Genomic DNA, 18,981 nt, shown 5'->3' on the forward strand with positions numbered 1-18,981 from the left:
TACTTAGTCCATTTCTTGTTGCCTCATATCCTGTTTGTCTTCTTTGTTAAAAGAAGGGAGAAAATGAAATGGGTCTTAAAGATAGAGTGCCTGGTGATCCAAGAGCTCAATGTGCATAGGTGACAAAAAATTCTGTTGGTAAATTAGTGGTAGGGAAAATGTCTTTAAAATGGGACTACTTTCTGAAATGACAGCCCATGCTGAAGTGAAGAAATTGAGATAAATGATTATAATGAATAATTTCCATTGTTATGTTCATGAGAAATATCCTTGTGGGCATTGGGGTTGTTTGAGGTACTGCTCATAAGGAGCAGGAAAGTAGTGTCTTGAGAAAAGCCATCCTCGTGTGGTTGAACCCATCATCTTCTTTCCTAATTTCCTATTTTTTTTCAATGCCTGTTAATGAGTACCTTCTCCTTAAGATCTCTCTTTAGCCTTCTTATAGACCATGCATCCTGTTTTCATAAATGCCGTTCATGTTCTCTGAGAGAGATAGTCATTATCTTGTATACTTGTCTTCCTACATGTACACTACTATATGTACTTTTTGCTTTGGGTACTTAGAAAAAGTTAATAGTAATAGCTAATTGCTAGCATTTAGACAGTGCTTTTAGGATTGGAAAGAGCTTCACGCATTGCATTTGATTTGATACAAAAACCCTCTGAATTTGGTGCTGTTATTATCCCCACTTTTCAGATAAGAAAACTGAGGCTCAGAGGAGTTAAATGAATTGCCAAGGGTCACACCACTAGTTAAGTATCTGAAGCAGTATTTGAATTCAGGTCTTCCTGACCCCAACTACAATACTCTGTCTGTTGTGTTCAAGTCCATGCATTCTGTCCATCTAACGGTAATAAATAACATGTGCTTTTCTTAGCTGTTAGATTGAATAATTTTGAATACCACCACGTTGTAGCCCCCCACAATGCTTCTCACATTTCTCTTGAATGTTGTAGGTGTTTGAGAAAGGAGATCACTGAAGCTCATTCCCACTTGCTTTGTGACTTGCTACAATTTGTTCAATAGACAAAAAGAGGGGAAAAGGCTTGGCTGTGTTAAGAGTGAGACAAATTGTACAGGAAACAACTGGGGCAGGACTATACAAGACACATCTACCTTGCCATTAGATGTGGCTATGGGCCCCAGGGGTTATTCTCCAACTGGTTTTTTAGTCCTCTGGTGACTTTTTCCTCCAACAACTCTTTGCTGACTGACAGCATATCCCTTCCTCCTAGCTGGACATGGCCAACAATAATTTCTTATCTTGACTGGCGTTGTTTGACCCAAGGAAAAAGATCTATTGTCCAAAGGTGGGGTTATTTTTTTCAGGACTCAGAAATACTCCCTCCAGGATTAGGGGAAGATTCTATCCTCAACAGACTGAATGTGATATACAGGTGATGATTCTTGGTGCTTCCTCTGCTCTGCTTCAGAAGTCCTGAGATCTCTGTTGTCTTCAGATGTGGCAGTGGGAAGGAATTGAGCCCTCACTGGGTTATCACACTTCCGCAATCTAGAGGCATGGGGCTTTTTCAGGACTATTCTTTTGAATTTGAGGACTATTCTTCACAGCTACACAATAGCCAAACTACCTCCAGATCAGACCTGTAGATGGAAACTGTTTGCAAATTTCAAATTTAATATATCTGGAACAGTGTCAAGGTTTCATGCAAGGCATTTTTATTTTGACTTAATAACCTTCCAGGGGGAATTTACAGTTCCTAGGGGCTACATTTTATGGTTTCTTTTATAGAATCACTTCAAATTATAGGTTGGTGAACTTAAAGAAACCCCTCTAAAGAATGCAGAAAAATCTAATGTTGAGTGGATTTAAGGTAAAATAATTATGGATGGGGGAGTTTTATTTTAAATACAGGTTTTCAAGAAGTCTCTTGTGCTGATTTGTTATTTTAGGGGATGGGATTTGTCCAGTTTTTACATCTGATGTATTAGTTTCCAAGTAAAGTTAATTACGTATACACAATGATCATTGCATTTTCTTTATAAAGTCATTTTACTGTTGTAACCAGGCCTGGTTATTTGGCAACTTGTTATTGTGTTGGCATGGCTGTGGATCCTGATTCTGTCTTCCCCTGGTGATCCTTCTCTGTGTATGTTTGATATCCCTTCAGGACAAAGCATCAATCCCAAGATGGCAGGTCTGGTTGGAAGACATGGTCCCCAGAACAAGCAACCATTCATGGTAGCATTCTTTAAGGCCACAGAAGTACATCTTCGTAGTATCCGGTCTACAGGAAGCAAACAACGCAGCCAAAACAGATCAAAGACACCTAAGAACCAGGAAGCTTTGAGGATGTCCAATATTGCAGGTATACAGATGGGGAAAGGAGACTAGTAATAGTTAAAGAAATTGTCGTTATCTTCCCCCACCCCACCCCCCAAAAAAGGAGCTAAAGAACAATATTGTAGTTAAAGGAGGGAAGCAGGCTTAAACTACTCTGTGTTGTAAGGGATTCAGTGTAGGCACAGAGTTAAAGACTTTTATGAGGATAAGTTGATATATAAGATGTGTTGATGGGAGACTTAAGAACATTAGAATGCAGCGCCATATCTTTAAAAAATGAGACAGAGTCTCTATTTTTGGATGATAGCGTAGCTATATGTCATGGTGGGGTCAGGACTCTAGCATTTGAGCTAAATGACCTCCCACGGTTCCCTTCAGCTGATGGGATGCTATAAATGTGATATCCTTTCCTCTTCTTTCAGTGGTAATTGTGTGAAAAAAACTTTCCCAGGTCCTTTGGAAGCCATTAAAAATTTTTTTTCATCTCTATTAATAATAGATGTGTCTTATCTGTTAAAAATAGTATAAATTTGTAGAAATGTGAAAATAGAATGACAAAAAAAGTCTCCCAAAGGGACCTCCTAGATCAGGTAGTCTAGTTGCCTTCATGACATGATCATAGGATTCAGAATTGTAAATGACCCTGGAGATCATCTTGTATAGGCCCTCAGCAACTCTTGTTTGGAGTATTGAAATAGCCTTCTAATTGGTCTCCTTGCCTCAAGTTGCTCCCCATCCAGTCCATCCTCCACTCATCTGCCAAAGTGATTTTCCTGAAGCATAATTCTGACCATGTCTCCAAACCACTCCTCCTCCCCCCAACTCAATAAATTCCATTGGCCCTCTTCCAGATCAAATATAAAATTCTTTGGTATTTAAAGCCCTTTGTGGCCTGGTCTCTTCCTACCTTTCCAGTCATCTGACACTTTTTTCCTCTATACATGTGCTACAATTCAGACATGTTATCCTACTTACTATCCCTCGTATATGATACTCCATATCCCGGTTCCAGGCTTTTGTACTTTCTGCCCCTGTGATTGGAATGTTCTCTCTCCTCACCTTTGCCTAGCAGCTTCTTGAAAGGTTTAGCACAAATGCTACTTTCTTCAGGAGTCTTTTCCAACCCCCCTCCCTCCTAATTATTGCTACTCCTTCTCCTCTGAGATTACTTTGCATTGATGCTATATAGATCTTGTGTATACAGAGTTATTTTGATTTTCTTTTTGTCACTAGAATGTGAGTTCTTTAAGAACAAAGGACCTCATTTTAGTCTTTCTTTTTACACCATCCCCATGCTTAGCCCAGTACCTGGCATAGAATAAGCACTTAAATTCTTGTTGATTGCTCAGTCTTGTCAAATTGCCTCATTTTATAAATGAAGAAATTGAAATGCAGAATTGAGAGATAACTTGTCCAAGATCACACAGGTGTAATGACTGGGCTGGGACTAGAACTCAGATCTTCAGACTCTTATCCTGGGGATCTTTCCATTATAGGGTGGCTCCTTCCCTCCTAGAAGTCAATTCTATTTAGCTTGATTCAAATGTTTATCTGGTGATAAGGTAGGGAAGCAACTGAGTCTGTAATTAACATCTGCTTGTGCTGGAGGTCTGAGCTGAACTGACCAAAAACATTCCCCAAGAGCCCTCTCTGGCCGAATGTCAGACCTTGTGGAAAATATAAGGCAGGGCTTGAGAAGGAAGAGGACACATGTGCTTCTTATAAACCCATGGTTTAGGAGACTGTGAGACCATGGAAAGGAAGTAACAACTGAATTTGAACTGAAATTAACCAAATCCTGTTAGTGACATCCTTTGGTCAATTACTTAATGCTTTGATTTTTAAAGTTATGGCATTTATTTAAAAATATATTGTCTTTTGTTTTTATGTCCCATTTCTTTTCTGGTGTATCTCCCTTCCTCCCCTACCCTTCATGCCCAGTCATCGAATCCTCCTTTTAACATAGAAAAAAGAACAGTTAACCAAAAGCAACTGACAAACACAGCATAAGATATCTGACAAGGATATGCAACACTCCACATTCTCAACAGAGGGAAATGAGTTTCATTATCTGTTCTGCTGAGCCTTCACTGATCATTAGGATGAATCAGTTAAAGTATGTTTCCGTGTTATTTTCATTTATGTTACAGTCAACTTTGTATGTATTGTTCTCCTAGTTCAGTTTTTTCTTCTACATTAGGTCACGCACATCTTCCCATGCTTCTGTGGATTCCTCATATGCATCATTTCTTAGGGTGCAGTTTCATTCAGATATGAAAGTTATTCAGCCACTTCCAAGTTGATGGGTAGCTACTTTGTTTCCAGGTTTGCTACCCCAAAAAGTGCTGCTTCAGTATCTTGGTATATCTATTATGGGGAATTTCCTTTTCTCTTTGACCTCCTTAATCTATATCCATGGTAATGAGATCTCTGGGTCAAAGGTTATAAAAAGTTTAGTGACTTTTCTCCTAATTCCAAATTGGTTTTCAGAATGGTTGGGTCAAGTAACTTGAATCCATCAGTGGCATCTGGGTTCTCTCTTACTGTCTCCTTATTTATCTTAAGCATCTGTTAGCCTTTTTTGGTGTCATTTCCAGTATAAAAATTATTCTCCTTGGCAGAGAACATAAGAATTGAGCAGTTTTTCTTTCCTTCTGTTGTCATCTATCCTTGTCCTGTCCACCTCCGGCAGCTCTCAAGTTCATCCTTGGACCTCTCTTTTTTCCTAATACAACTTTAAAAAGTATTCATCCCCTTTTTATTGTCTTTACCTAGTTTCAGCTTATCCTGAGTTTTAGCACTGCTGATATAAATTTTATAGTATTATGCTTACATTTATTCTTTGTTACCTGTCCTTGCCTGTTCGTTAATTAACTACAGTACCAGATACACAGGGGTCATTTCTAGACACTTGTTGTTTGAACTATTGGTAGTTTCTACCTTCTGCAGATATCTTTTTTCCATAATCTAAGTTGGTTGATAAGTTCTTTGTGTATCCACAGTAGTCGTTTCATCTCACTCCCATTTTTTCCTCCACATTGTTTCCCTTTATATCTTCAGAATTTTTTTCTTCAGAATTTCCCATTCCCCCCAAGCTGACTTCCTCTAGAATTTTAGTCCTGGAGTTTCTACCAATCCTCCCTCAGAAACCCTCAAAATTGTCCACCAGTTGTGGAACAATTATGTGTTCCCCTCTGCTAGTGACAATCAGGTGCAGAACACAATTTTCTCCTGGTGGTTCCTCCATTTGTTAAAGAATGAGATTCTTTCTTAAAGGCAAATCACTCTGTTTTTTAGCAGAGAGAACTTCAGGACACATCTAGATAATTAAAGTCCTCTTACTTCCTGCTCCCACCCCCCACCCCCATAACTGCAGTATCATATTTCTGTGTGTGTGTGCCAGGCTTGGAATTACTTTCCTGAGTGTATCTGTTTCCTCTTTCTGTCTGGGTGGGCTGTAGTGTACTCTAACAGGAAATTCACTTTTGCTTCTCTCCTCTTTTGATTTTTACCTGAATTCTCTCCACAGTGATTCTCCCCTCTGGTTCCTGGATTTCCTCACTTAAGTATTCCTTCTTAATATACAGTAAAACTCCATTCCGCTTTTATCTCTCCTTCATCCTGAGACCTTTGTGTTCAAATAAGTCTCCTGACATTTTTACCTCCTGCTTGCTTAAACTTTGAACTTTTGTGTATAGAGACTAGAGACCATGGGTTTTACTCCTGGTTTCTTGGATTTTGTCTTTTATCAATGCCTCAGTTGCTTTTTCTCTTCTTTCATTTCAGCTGAATTTAAATACAAATAACAGTCATCTTTTAACACTGGGAAACTCAACTTTTTTCATGAAATCTTGCTCAAGGATAATGATTTATGGTTAGCCATTGTAAACTTACACAGGTTTCAGATTAGCCAGGCTTCTTGTTTCCTCCTTTCTCCTCTCACCTGTCAATTAGGCATCTCCACCAGGAGAAAAACATAAATCTTGAACTAGTTATCATGTCTTTTTATCTGCTTGGACCAGAAGTTTGAGGAAAAAGATAAAGTGAACAAATCTAAAAGTGTTTGGATTTTTATCTTCCAAGTATCCTCTATTACTGGTAGAGAATTTAGAATTTTCATTTTCCTAGATCGTCCAAGTTCCACATGTGGCCAACTCCCTAGCTTTACACAATACCCAGCTAAATGGATATCCTGGTAACTTATGGCCTCAGTTGGCCTGAACAAATGAATAGCTTCTGTCACTTCTTCAGGTAGTACTCTATGAGGCTATTTTTAGTTAGAAAGTCCTTGGTGCATCCCTATTGCTTTTCATTGGGTAAGGTCTCTAATGAGAAGCTCTGGTCCTGATAGTATATGCTTGGTGTCTTAGGTAGTGTTTGAGCACATAGCCAGCCATTACCCTAAGCTGTCCTAAGTCCAACGAGGATGTGTCACAGGGCTCTACGCTAAGCTGAAATAATCAGTTTTGTTTTAGCTAAAGGTACAACCATCAGCTTGCCTACAAGCAACAGTTTTTGCTGTAAATCTAGTTCTTAGGACTTTGTTGAGTTTGCTGTTGATTGATTAGGAACTAATAGTCCTGGGATGAAGGAAGGAAGGACTCCTTTGTTTCTTTATCCAGCATCATAGTACTCCATGGAGACAGTGAAGTCTGTGCTGGGGAGGATGATACAGTACATTTGATTCCCAGTGGTTTAGCCAGGTGGGGACAGATTCAGTCATGAAGCGCCTACTGTGTGAGAGGGAGTTTTGTGTTGTGGATGTTTGCCCCTCTTGGAGTCAAGAAGTCTTGGGTTCAAGTTGTGCCTCTGATATAGACTGTCTCTTTGGCTACAAATAAGTCACTTCAACTCCCTAAGACCTTCAAGTTGTAGTAATTGCGAATCTACATTGGTGGGTGGAGTTTCTGTAGCTTGTAGTTCCTATACCTAAGAGTTTCCCCTACCAATGAAATCACACATCTGGACAAAGAAGGAGGAGGAGGAAGCACAAGGCACTGTATATTTAGGATATACTGATAAGCTATTATTTAGTCTGTGTCCTCAGTGAGTTCACATTCTATCCTTGCCCAATATCTAAGTTTTACAGACAGAGCTTACGTAGGTCTGGGATTCTGGAGTTGCCTAGAAGCATTTAGGAACAGTAGAAAGAACACTGGATTTTGATTCAAGGGCCCTGGTGTCAAAACCTTGTGAAGCTTCTTACTACATGTGAAAATACTACATGTGCAAGTCACTTATCCCCTGGGCTTTAGTTACCGCATCTGTAAAATGAGGGGTTTGGACTAGACAATATCTAAGGTCCCTTCTAGATCTAAAGCCTATGATCCTGAGGATATAGGGGCACCTAGTGATCAAGGAAGAGCTCATTTAGAGGATCAGATTTATAATTATTATTTCATTTTTATCACTTAATGTCTTTCTTCCTTCCTTCCTATCATCTCTTCCCTTTTCTTCCATATTCAAAAGGATCTCCAATTCATTTCCCACTAGAAGTGTATATGCCCCTTTCCTTCCTTAAATCATCCTCTAGATGGGATATCAGTTATGAGTGTTGGCTCAGAGATCCCATTTGAATGACTTGGGGAGGGTCATTATTCCGAGTTTCAGCAGTGTTTGTCTCAAGTCCTTGTAACCTATCAGCCAAATTCCTGGTAACCCAGAAGGCTTGAATCACATAGCCAAGGGAAGCCTCAAGGCCTTTCACCCAACCTTCTATTAAGTTAGCTCTCTGTCCTCCTTGGTTTTTCTCTCTCCGGAATGTTAGAGTAATTGACTCCATAGCCTCTTCAGAATTGTGCCAGCACATTCTGAAGGGGATTCATTCTGGGGGAACAAGAACAGCAATTCCATTTACCCTCACTCCCTCCATGGGATGGAACTAGTTTCTCTGCAAGTTGGCTGGCCGCACAAAGCAACATCCTTCTGAAAGAGATTATACTGAGAGAGGCTTCTGCGGCCTGCTGCTGGAAGCCAGATGGGGGTTTGATTATTGTGATTGAATCCATTCCTGATTTCACCACATACATACATACATACATACACATACATATGTATGTACATAAATACATACATACATATGTATATGGTGAAATGAAATGAATGAATGAACTGAAATTCACATGAGGATTTGACAGGCGTTTTAAGGAATGTATGTAGAAGGGGTGATAATATGGTATGTAAGTGCCTCCTTCCTTAGAACTTTCCTGCCAGACTGCATCAGCAGTGGGAGCTGGAGACTTTTAGTTAATGGGTTCCTAAAGACTGAACTTTCATTTGGGGAAATGGGTGCTCCACTATCCAGTTTTTAACGATGTTCATGTGACTATGTGCTTGTGTCATGATTGTGGCAATATAGTTGATATTGAGATGTGTATTTTATTTTTGCCTCCTTTCCTGATTCAGAAAACAGTAGCAGTGACCAGAGGCAGGCCTGTAAGAAACATGAACTCTATGTCAGCTTCCGAGATCTGGGCTGGCAGGTAAGTCCATCAGCCCCAATGCTGAGTGATCATGGGACCAGAGATAGCATTTTTATGACCTCCATAGAGGGGAATCATATCATTCTACAGTTGAGTTGTGTGGCCTATGTCCTCTGGCTTCAGCTTATACTGTGGGCGGGCCATGATTCAGACTCATATGAATGTGGCCACAGGAAAAAAAAATATTGAGTCTGTGCTCCACTTGAGAGAAGTGGCTTCTGTTCACCGGGGTGGGAAGTGTTATCTTTTGCAAAAGGAGGTCCTTCTGGACCATGTGGGCTGCTGGCTGTTGATATAATAGCAGAAACAATCTTGAGTTAACAAACATTAAATACCAACTGTTTATGAGGGACTGCTAAAGGTATCAAGGAAAAAATAGATTGTGATTCCTGCCATTCCTGCCATCCTGAAGCTTCTAATCTAGTGGGCGAGTCAGAACAAGTAAACGTGAGATATATACAAAACTAGCCAATAGAAAACCACATCATAGAACTTAGGCCTTCCTAGAGCTGTCTTCTCATTCTCTGCCTCAAGGTCATGTTACTTGATGTAACAAGATGTAAAAGAAGCTAGTGATGAGAAATGTTTGGAAATTTGGTCCCTTGAGAAAGGACCAAGACTTTACTGAATTCCATGTTATAGTGAAATGCCAGTGGAATTTCAGGTTGATGGAACCTTATAGCAATAACAGTAACGAGGATGATAATAATAATGGCTAGCATTTGTTAATGTGCTTTAAGTTTGTCAAGTGATTTATGAGACATTTCATTTATGTAGAATTATGTCATGCTAGGAGGTACAGTGGATAGAGTGCCAGGCCTGGAGTCAGGAAGACTCATCTTTCTAAGTTAAAATCTGGCCATAGTCATTTACTAGCTGGGCACTATGACCCTGGGCATTTGCCTCAGTTTCCTCATCTGTAAAATGAGCTGGAGAAGGAAATGTCAAACCACTCCAGTATCTTTGCCAGGAAAACCCCAAATGGGGTCACAAAGAGTTGGATGTGACTGAAACGACTTAATAACAACACAATTTCATTTGATCCTTAAAACAACCCTGCAAGGCATATGCTAGAGGTATTATGCAGTGATACGTGCAGAAGTGCTTTACAGACTTTAAGGCTGTACATGAATGCTAGCTATTAGTATTATTCTCATTTTACATATGAGGAAACTGAAGCTGACCAAAGTTGTGACTTGCCCAGCATTCCAAGCCATGAAATAGATAAGGCAGCATTTGAAACCAAGGCTCTCTGACTGCAAGTCCAGTGCTTTATTCTACTGCCTAGCAGTCCCACTTGTGAATTAGTGCTGGGGAGAGGTTCCTAGAATGATGGAAGTCACACAAGGATAAACACTGTTCTGATGGATGAAGCAGCTTGAATCCTGTTCTGTGTCCAGCCTCAGTCTTCTGTGATTTCCCCCATGCTCAGCATCTCTTCTTCACTGATATAGATGATGCTGGTGGAATTTATCTTCCCAATTAGATCATAAGAAAGGCAAAGGACAGTCTGTCCTGCTTACTGTATATCCCCCATTATGACTAGCAAATGTGAGGTACATATCATTGCAATGTTTCCCTCTGTCTTTATCTTGCTTGTGAGTTATTAAACAAGTAACTCATGATCTGTCTGTATTTTTTTCCAGGACTGGATAATTGCCCCTGAAGGTTATGCAGCCTACTATTGTGAAGGAGAGTGTGCTTTTCCCTTGAATTCTTACATGAATGCCACAAACCATGCTATTGTACAGACACTGGTAGGTTCTTTCGGTCTTTGTCACCATAAGCTTGCTTTATGACTGAGTAAGCCCAACTGACTGGAAATTAGCCTTCAGTTTTGCACTAGGAAGATGAATTGTCTTGTCTTTTGTTTTGAAGCGTTAGAAATAATGGCCTGCTCTCCTTTGAGTAAATGCACGGTTAGAGTTAGAACAAAAATCTACATGGGGCCAATTGTTTGTTGTTGTAGGTATTAAGAAGGAGCTAAATAAATTTAAGTAGATTCTAGGAAGGTGACCCTCTGCTAGTCTCGATTTTCAGGGAAGGATTGAATTGATGGCCTTGTCCTTGTCAGGTACTTCAGTGACTCCACTCCCAATGAAATGCCCACATAGTCAGTGTCTTATGTCTGCTGCCCTAGCCTTGAAGCTCTTGTCCTTGAAGGTTCAAAAGGAAGTGATAAATGACCACACTCCATCTCTGCCTCTAGATACTGGGGTCTTTGTTTTGACTAAGCCAGTGGAGTGAAGTCAGGACAATATTCATTCATTCAGCAAACATTCATTAAGTATCTACTGGGTTCAGACCACTACGTGATCTACTGGGAGAGAGACAGAGTTTTGGTAATACTGTGAGTTCTTAAACTCTTGGAATTACAGTTTAAGAAAAAGATAAGACACAAACTTAAATAATAAAACATCAATAAGAAATATTATAATGTATTATATTACATATGACAGACTCCATAGTATAATAGGAAGGGCCTTGGATTTCAAGTCAGGGGACTTGGATTTGTATTCTGACTTTGCAGTTTATAACCTATTTTGAATTATTCATTTAAACTTTTGTCAGCCTTTGCTTCCTCATCTGTAAAATCAGAGATTTGGACTTGAGTATCTCTAAGGGTCTTTGCAGCTCAAAATTTAATTTTGTCATACCTTATGTCATGAATGATAAAATTCTATAATAAACATATTAGAGAGGAGCAAAACAAAGTTGTTGTTTGTCCTTCATTCTTGAAGGTGATACCATGACTTGCAGGTGAACTGGACTTGAGTGAGGGAAGACTGTGCAAAATCTCCAGCCTCTCTCTCTCCTCCAGAGCCATCTGGGTCCGGTGGCAAGACATAGATCAGGATGACTGGAGATGCAAAACAAAGTGCTTTGTGTGTGACTGAAATGGAGTAGAGAAGTAGGGTATCAGAACTGAATAGGTGGAAGAACTGAGCTAGAATGTTGGAGAGAATATATCTCCCTTGCATGAGGACAAGAATTGGTTGGGATTTAGAAGGAGATGGTGAATCTGTCTATGAACTCACTGAGAAAAGAAGGAAAATGTTTTGGGGATTGGTAGATTATGGTCATCAGGATCTGGATTAGGTTATGAATTTGGGTGTCATAAGCCTCAAGAGTGAAGACAAAGAAAAGCAGAGAGTGATAAAAACATAGACATTCTAGGGGAGGGGGGTGAAGAGTAATACAGCTTTGAATGTAGAGGTCACAGAGGAGAGTAATTTGAGCTAAGGTCAGAAAGGTATAGTGGTATTGAATTTTGGAAAACATTGAAACCTGCAATAAGGAGCTGCTGAAGAGTTACAGAATCATATCTAAGAAATATTCTGTCTATATTTGAGAGATATATTGGAAGGGTAGAGAGTGGATATGGAAATCTTCTTTAGCAGACTAATGCAATACTTCTGGAGGATGACTTTCAAGTTGAGGAAAGAGAGAACTCATTGTTCCAAGTGAGTGGGTGGGTTAGAGCTGGGGTGGAGGGGGCAAAGGCTTCAAGTTCAACTACAGAGCTTGTGCCATTGGCCAGTGTCTGCTGGGAGACTTGGGTTCCCAGCCCTCACCAGGAGATAGATACAGAGAGTGTGCCCAGGCTTGTGTCTAGCTCTAACCCAAGATGCTTCATTCAGTTGTCGTTGCTAAGATTCACTGGCACTTCAGAAACAAAAGTGATACATATGTTGGTTGCTCATTGTACACTTAACCTCATACTAGGAGCATGGGAAGTCAAAGGACATTTCCAGGAGCTTGGTCTAACTGGAGAGATATTACAGACATATGAAACGATTAGCAGGGAATGCAAAAAATGTTATATGATTTCAGTGTTGAGTCATGAGGCTCAGGGAAGAGGATGATTCAGCCCAATTGATATTTATTAAGCACCTCTGGTATGCAAAATACAATGGTAGCATGGGGAGGGATACAAAGTTAAGCTATGGTCGCTATCTTTGTTGAGCTAATAGTCCAGTGAGGAGATAGGGTATATATATAAATATCATGTATTATTTTGCATTTTAGTTAATGTGCATGAGAGATACAAATTAACTATGTAAGGTGTGAGGGAAGAATGATCATTTCAAAGTGGTGGTGAGGCGGGGAGCCAGAGAAGACTTCATAGGGGAGGTGGCAGTTGGAATGAGCTTGAAAAGATATATAGGAATTGAATAGGTGTAAAGATTGAAGGAGAACATGTCTGTCTATAAAGGGAATGGTATCAACAAAAATCGGAAAGCTTAGGTTGTGTTTAAGGGACAACATAGAAGGGAATAGTTTGAACTAAGGTTGGAAACATTTGTGGAAGTCCAGATACCAAACTAAGGAACCTGAATTTTCTCCTGCTTAAAAGCCTCCAGTGAATCCCTGTTATTTACAAAGTAAAGCCTTGGCCACATCTGTACATTAGTAAGATGATTCTGACAGTGATGTGGAGGAAAAATTGGAAAGGAGAGAGAGAGTAGATGAAGGAATACCTGTTAGGAAGTTGATGAAACAGTCCCAACTGGGTGAAATAGGGCCTCTAATAGAATGTTGGCAATAGAAATAGAGAAGATGGGGAAACAAGTGAAAAAGATTTCTGAGATAGGAGATAAATGATTTGGTAACTGACCGGATGAAAGGTAAGGGAGAAGGATGAGTCAAAGAAAACATGAAGGTTTCAACATAAAGGACCATGGTGGTGAAGGGAGACTTCCTGGACAAGATGGGACTTGGGCTGGGCCTTGAATAAGAAGAAGAACTAAGTTTTATGTAGTGCTTTAAGGTTTGCAAAACGCTTTACATATATTATCCTATTTGATCCTTACAATAACGGAGGGTAATGTGGTTGTTTTCCTTATTTTACACGAGTGGAAACTGAAGTTGAAAGAGGTAAAATATTTTATCCAGGGTCACACAGCTAATACGTGTCTGAGGCAGGAACTAAACTTGAGTCTTTCTGATTCTAGTATTAAATCTGCCGCAAAGGAGTGTGTTCCATAGTGAAAGCATGGAAGCAGGACAAAGAATCTCATGTTCTTGGAAGACCAGTTTGTGGTCCTTACTTGATAGCAATGGGAGTTGTTTGGATAATTAGGATGAGATGAAATCAGAAAGGATCTTCAAAGTCAGTATGAGGAATTCAATCTTGAGCGTGTAGGAAAAGGGGAGCCACTGAATGTTTTTGAGCAGCAGACCTATATGATAAAAGTGGTGTTTAGATAAAATCTGTCTGGTAGTGGTAAACATTCAGCACTTGAGACCTCTGTAGAGTGTAATATAGCCCCTTACACATATTAAAGTGCTTTGTAAAGGTTTCTTAGACTGAAAAGACTTTTCTGAATGATCACTTGTTGCTAAAATTGCTATGTGGGTCAAGTTTTTCTTTTAATATCTTACTAATCTACTTCCTGCATTGCCAACTTTCCTGTTTTCTTCTCCCTTCTAAGTATGAACTTGTCATTGGTCTAAAGGGGAACCCAAGTCAAGGAGAGTAGATAAATTAGTAGAAATCCACCTATACTGCTAAAACAAAATCTGTTTATGTCCTATGGAAGATGGAGGAGTAGTATCTCATCAGGTAGGAAAAAAAAATCCAGCATTAGTGGTCCAAAACTTATGGGCAAGACTTTGACAGTAACTTAACAAATAGAACTATTTGTGGCTTATGTTTCACTTCTTTAGGACATCATTCTCAAAGAGATGTAGTTAGGAGGGACTTGGAAGGTCATCTAATACAACCCCTCATCCAAGTGCAGTCAGCCGCTGCAGTAATATTGACAGTCAACCAGTCTGGGCTTGAATATTTCCAGTGACTAGGAGGTTACTGCCTTACAAGTCAGTCTATTTCTTTGTTCTGAAACTTGAAAAGGATGTCCCTCCTCCTAATGAACTAAAATCTTTGCAAAAGGTCTAACTACTGGTTCTAGTTCTGACTTCTGGAGCCATACAGAAGAGTTTTGGTCATGCTAGCCTTCCAGATATATTAAATAGCTCTTATCTCTTTTCCCCTGCCCCTTATCTTCTCCTGAAGAAGCCCTGAATAGCTTTGGTTTCTTCAATTGATTCTTACATGACACACTTCTAGACCTTTAGTTGTCCCATTTGCCTTCCTGTGGATATGTTCCCATTTACAAATTTCCCTCTTTAATTGTGAGATGCATAATTCTAATCTCAGTACTCTAAATTTTTCTGTTGGACCAGAAAGGAGTATAGGCTTTCTTGTTCTGGATGTTCTTGAAAGATGGGTATCCCATATTTTTCAACGCAGAGATGTAGGATGAACAAAACCACTCTTCCCTGTTTCACATGTAAATGATGCCTGTAGGAGAGAAGAATCAAGGAGACCATTTTACCCTACTTTTTCTTTCTCTTCCTTTCTAGGTGCATTTTATCAATCCAGAGACCGTGCCGAAGCCTTGCTGTGCTCCAACCCAACTCAATGCCATCTCCGTTCTCTACTTTGATGATAGTTCCAATGTCATTCTCAAAAAATACCGGAACATGGTTGTTCGGGCCTGCGGTTGCCATTAGGCTTACGTTAATTTAGCCTCAGGTTTCAGATCTTCTTGTGCTGCAGAAGGAACTCAGTTCTGGATCATTTGACAAAGAGCTGGGACCTTCCACAACACGTCCTTTTGAAAGGAGCCACACTGTGCTGCCATTTTCAAGGGTGTGGTGTTTATGTGTTTGTGTGTATGCGTGCATGTGTGCATGTGTGTAAAAGGTGCAGGGATGATTGAGCAAAATCTGAAGAGCAAGATGCTACAAGTTGGCACAAGAAAGACAAAGCAGAAGCTTTCTTACCGAAAACCTGGCTACGGTGATTGGTTTCTAAGTCTCAACCCAAAGATTACTCACTCTTTGAGGGTAATTACGAACACCCCTTCACTGAGGCCACCCAGCAGGGTAGGGATGTGTATGTCTGTGTGTGTGAGCGTGTGCACGTCTATATGTGCTTGGTAAGAATGACTTGGAAGTTCCTGTAATAAAAGTCACAATAAAATGAATGAATGAAAAATGGTTAGGATGTTAGATACATTTCCTAAACAATTTATCCCAATTCCTTTATTTACCCCAACTTCATAAACAGAATCTGTAGCTGGGTATCAGAGGGCCCTGAAATCCCAGAAAGTTCTCGGCATTTGACTCACAAGAACAGAAAGCATGTATGGGTTTACTCACTCAAAACATAAGTAGGTAGGGGAAAACAAATTTCCACTCTGGGGGATGTGTTGACGTTGATTGGAGAAGGAAAAGTCCAAAGTAAATAAAGTCCAAAGGACGTGTTCTCTCTCTGTATTTGTGTTGTGTGTGCCAGAGATCAAATAGGTATGTTAAATACCAGCAAAAAGCTGATTTGCTATTGTGGGGGAAAACTGTCTAAGTCTGAAATCAAGGGGGTCCAGGGAGACAAGTGGCAAATCACTTATATGATTCTGAACTTTGGGTATTACACTGGCTATGTAATGTTTGAACTTAAAAACATCAGGAGCTCTGAGAAGTCACTACCAGGTCCCCATAGCAGGGGCTTCTGAGCTGCCTTTTGAGATTTAGAAAATTGTTTCAGAATTTGGGGTCCAGTAAAAGGCCTTTGTGAGTGTTGTGCATCTCAGACTTTCAGAGAGGCAACCTCCATTATGTGCCGTATGCAGATTACCTAAGCATGAGGTTCTAGTGACAGACATTAGGAACCCAACTCTGCAAAAGATTTGATTTGCAAATGTCTAAGATGTTTGAATAAAGTTAGTTTATGCTTAAAACAATTTCTAGTCTGTAAACTAGATTCAAGGTTAACCTACCAGGCTCTCCTTTGCATTTGGGGGGGGTGGGGGTGGAGTACCTATCAAATATGGCTTTGTGAACATGGTATGCCATCCTGAAGTCAGAAACTCAAGGCCATACTCTCGTTGGTCAGCCTTTGGCTGTCTCTTCTGATTAGTTTCTTGATGCTAAGGGACCAAGGTGGGGGGATGTGGCTTGGTGCCTTTTTAACCTCCAAAATGATGGTTCAAATCTGTACCACGCGCCTTATTTAAACTGTTTTGAGCCAACTTGCAAAATATTAAGACTTTATCTAGTGGTTCCTATATCCTGAGTAGTGAGAAGAAAGGACAAGTTTATCTCAGAGTCATGTGGGGACATTGAAAAATAAATTCTTATTTCAAGGGTGAAAAAACTTTTGTTCATCCCTCAGCTAAATTGGCTTCCAGGAATATTGGGTTTCCAGTTGCCTGCTGCTTCCCAGTAGGTCAGACTGTGATGCTTCATCAGCTGGGGGCAGAATATTCTGTTTAGACTGAGCTGAGGATGTTAGGGTCATAGTGTGCTGACTCTAGGCATAAGCAGTCCCATAGTCAGTACTGTCTCAATCGTTTACCTGGACCAGGCTTCTGTGGCTGCTGGGTTAGCTTCCTTGTTTGTTTGTACATTTTAAGTGTAAATAGTTGTCACGACAGAAAAATTATTTATTTCCATCCCAGTTTCCTCTTTAATCACTTGTTCAGGAAAATGATTTTCATCTCTTTAAACACTTTTTGTTTCCTTATTTAAGAAAATATTTATTTTAACAGTTGGACAGATATGTACACTTCTGTTTTTTTCTCCTTCTAATAGAGCAGTCCTTAGAGAAATTTTGTACAAAAATAGAAAAATAAAGCATTTTGACTTTTTACTGCAAAGAAGTTGGTTTGTGATCATTTTCCCCCTAAACCTGGCCTTTGGGCTGAGGAGGTAGGTGATATGGAGGAGAGTGGTATTTGTTTACCAAATAATATGGGGTCCTTAACCTTTTTTTGTGTGATATACCCTTTTGGGAGTCTGAAGAAGCCTATAGACCCCTTCTCAGAATGCTTTTTCATAAAATACATAGGATTATCAAGGAAACCACATAACAAAATAGTTATCAAAATATTTTTTAAAAATCTGTTCCCAAAATTAAGGTGTGGTGCCAGGAACACTAGACTAAGTCAGAAAACTCAAATCATGGATTTCCCATTTGGGCAAAGAATTTAACCTCAATTTTCCTCATTTGTGAAATGGGAATTATGGTATCTGCAGGTACATACCTGATGAATTTTTGAGGCTCCAGTACTTGAACTCTTCCTATAAAATGCTATATCAATGTACTGGTGGTCACTGCCCATGCTTGCTTCCGCCAATAGACTCTTTTATTCTGCTTAAAAGTGAATGGGCACTGTCAGTCTCTGATGCAGCTGTTTTGAGTCTCAGGACAGGAAAGACTGAACAACACAAAATGAAACAACAAAAAATTCTGAATGTTTGGTAGGTTCAACTACAAAGATCCTTGATTGAATTATAGTGCAGCTGTCAGCAGCTGTTTCGAAGAAGCAGGGGGTAAATTAGTTCCGTTTATGGCTAACATAGTCCAGAGATTTAGTCATCCCAATAAAATTATAGAGGTACAAGAAAGGAAACAACAAATAACAACAATTCTGAAGCAACCATCCGGAGAGCCGACATTTTCCAAGGTGGATCATTAGAACACATTTAAGAGATGCTGCTGGCAGCGTCTGTGTGGACACAACAGACATTTTCATGGAGGCAACTGAAATATCTTTGTCGAAGTACAGAATTAAGGCAACACCACAACTCGAGGCATAGAGTAATATTTGGGGTTTCCAGCGGCTTTGAAGGGTAAGTTGAAGTGCCCCGATTGATGTTAACAGAATCCTTGACCTGAAGCTGTAAGTGGTAGGTAATGGTTATTGGGCTGAAGGACTCTCTCTCTGGTGAAAATGAACCGACCATCCTCCCCCAACAAGTTTCTGTCATTTAGATTCAGGATTGATTTCCTCCATTTGCTTATCCATAGAATCAACAAGGCCTTGTTTGTCGTTTTTCCTGAAGAACAGGCCTCTCTGGCCTGGCTTCCTCACGTACACCTTTAACCTCTTGGCTCTTTGTTCATAGTCTCTCTCCTCTCTCCTCCCTTCCTTCACAACTTGGAATGATCTTACATTTTCCCTTCCATCTATTCGACTTCTTCCGTAACTCCTCCAGTATATATTAATCTCTTCCTTTTGAGTATTGCCTAGTTTATATTTAATTATTTTGCCTCTTATTTTTGCCTGTGAGTTTTGTCTCCTCTCTGAGAGGTGTCAAGTGTGCAGCAGGGCCACTGAATCGTACATAAGGGTCTCCGAATCAGTATATTGATTTAGTTTTAAAGGTAGTGTTACCTAAGT

The 18,981-nt window shown here is 39.9% G+C and overlaps 1 protein-coding gene across 2 annotated transcripts in view; it reads left to right on the forward strand.

Annotated features, from left to right (window-relative positions):
* The window catches only part of BMP7 (bone morphogenetic protein 7), a 95,256-nt gene extending 79,462 nt beyond the window's left edge, over window positions 1–15,794 (forward strand). For both annotated transcript variants that reach the window (XM_072633458.1, XM_072633457.1), the window contains 4 exons: window positions 2,134–2,331; window positions 8,712–8,788; window positions 10,435–10,545; window positions 15,158–15,794. In XM_072633458.1, coding sequence (XP_072489559.1) covers window positions 2,134–2,331; window positions 8,712–8,788; window positions 10,435–10,545; window positions 15,158–15,307 — 536 coding nt within the window. In that variant the 3' untranslated portion in view covers window positions 15,308–15,794. The remainder of the gene's footprint in view (window positions 1–2,133; window positions 2,332–8,711; window positions 8,789–10,434; window positions 10,546–15,157) is intronic.
* Window positions 15,795–18,981: the final 3,187 nt, after the last annotated feature.

This window comes from Notamacropus eugenii, chromosome 1, assembly GCF_028372415.1.
Source record: "Notamacropus eugenii isolate mMacEug1 chromosome 1, mMacEug1.pri_v2, whole genome shotgun sequence".
Lineage (NCBI taxonomy): Eukaryota > Metazoa > Chordata > Mammalia > Diprotodontia > Macropodidae > Notamacropus > Notamacropus eugenii.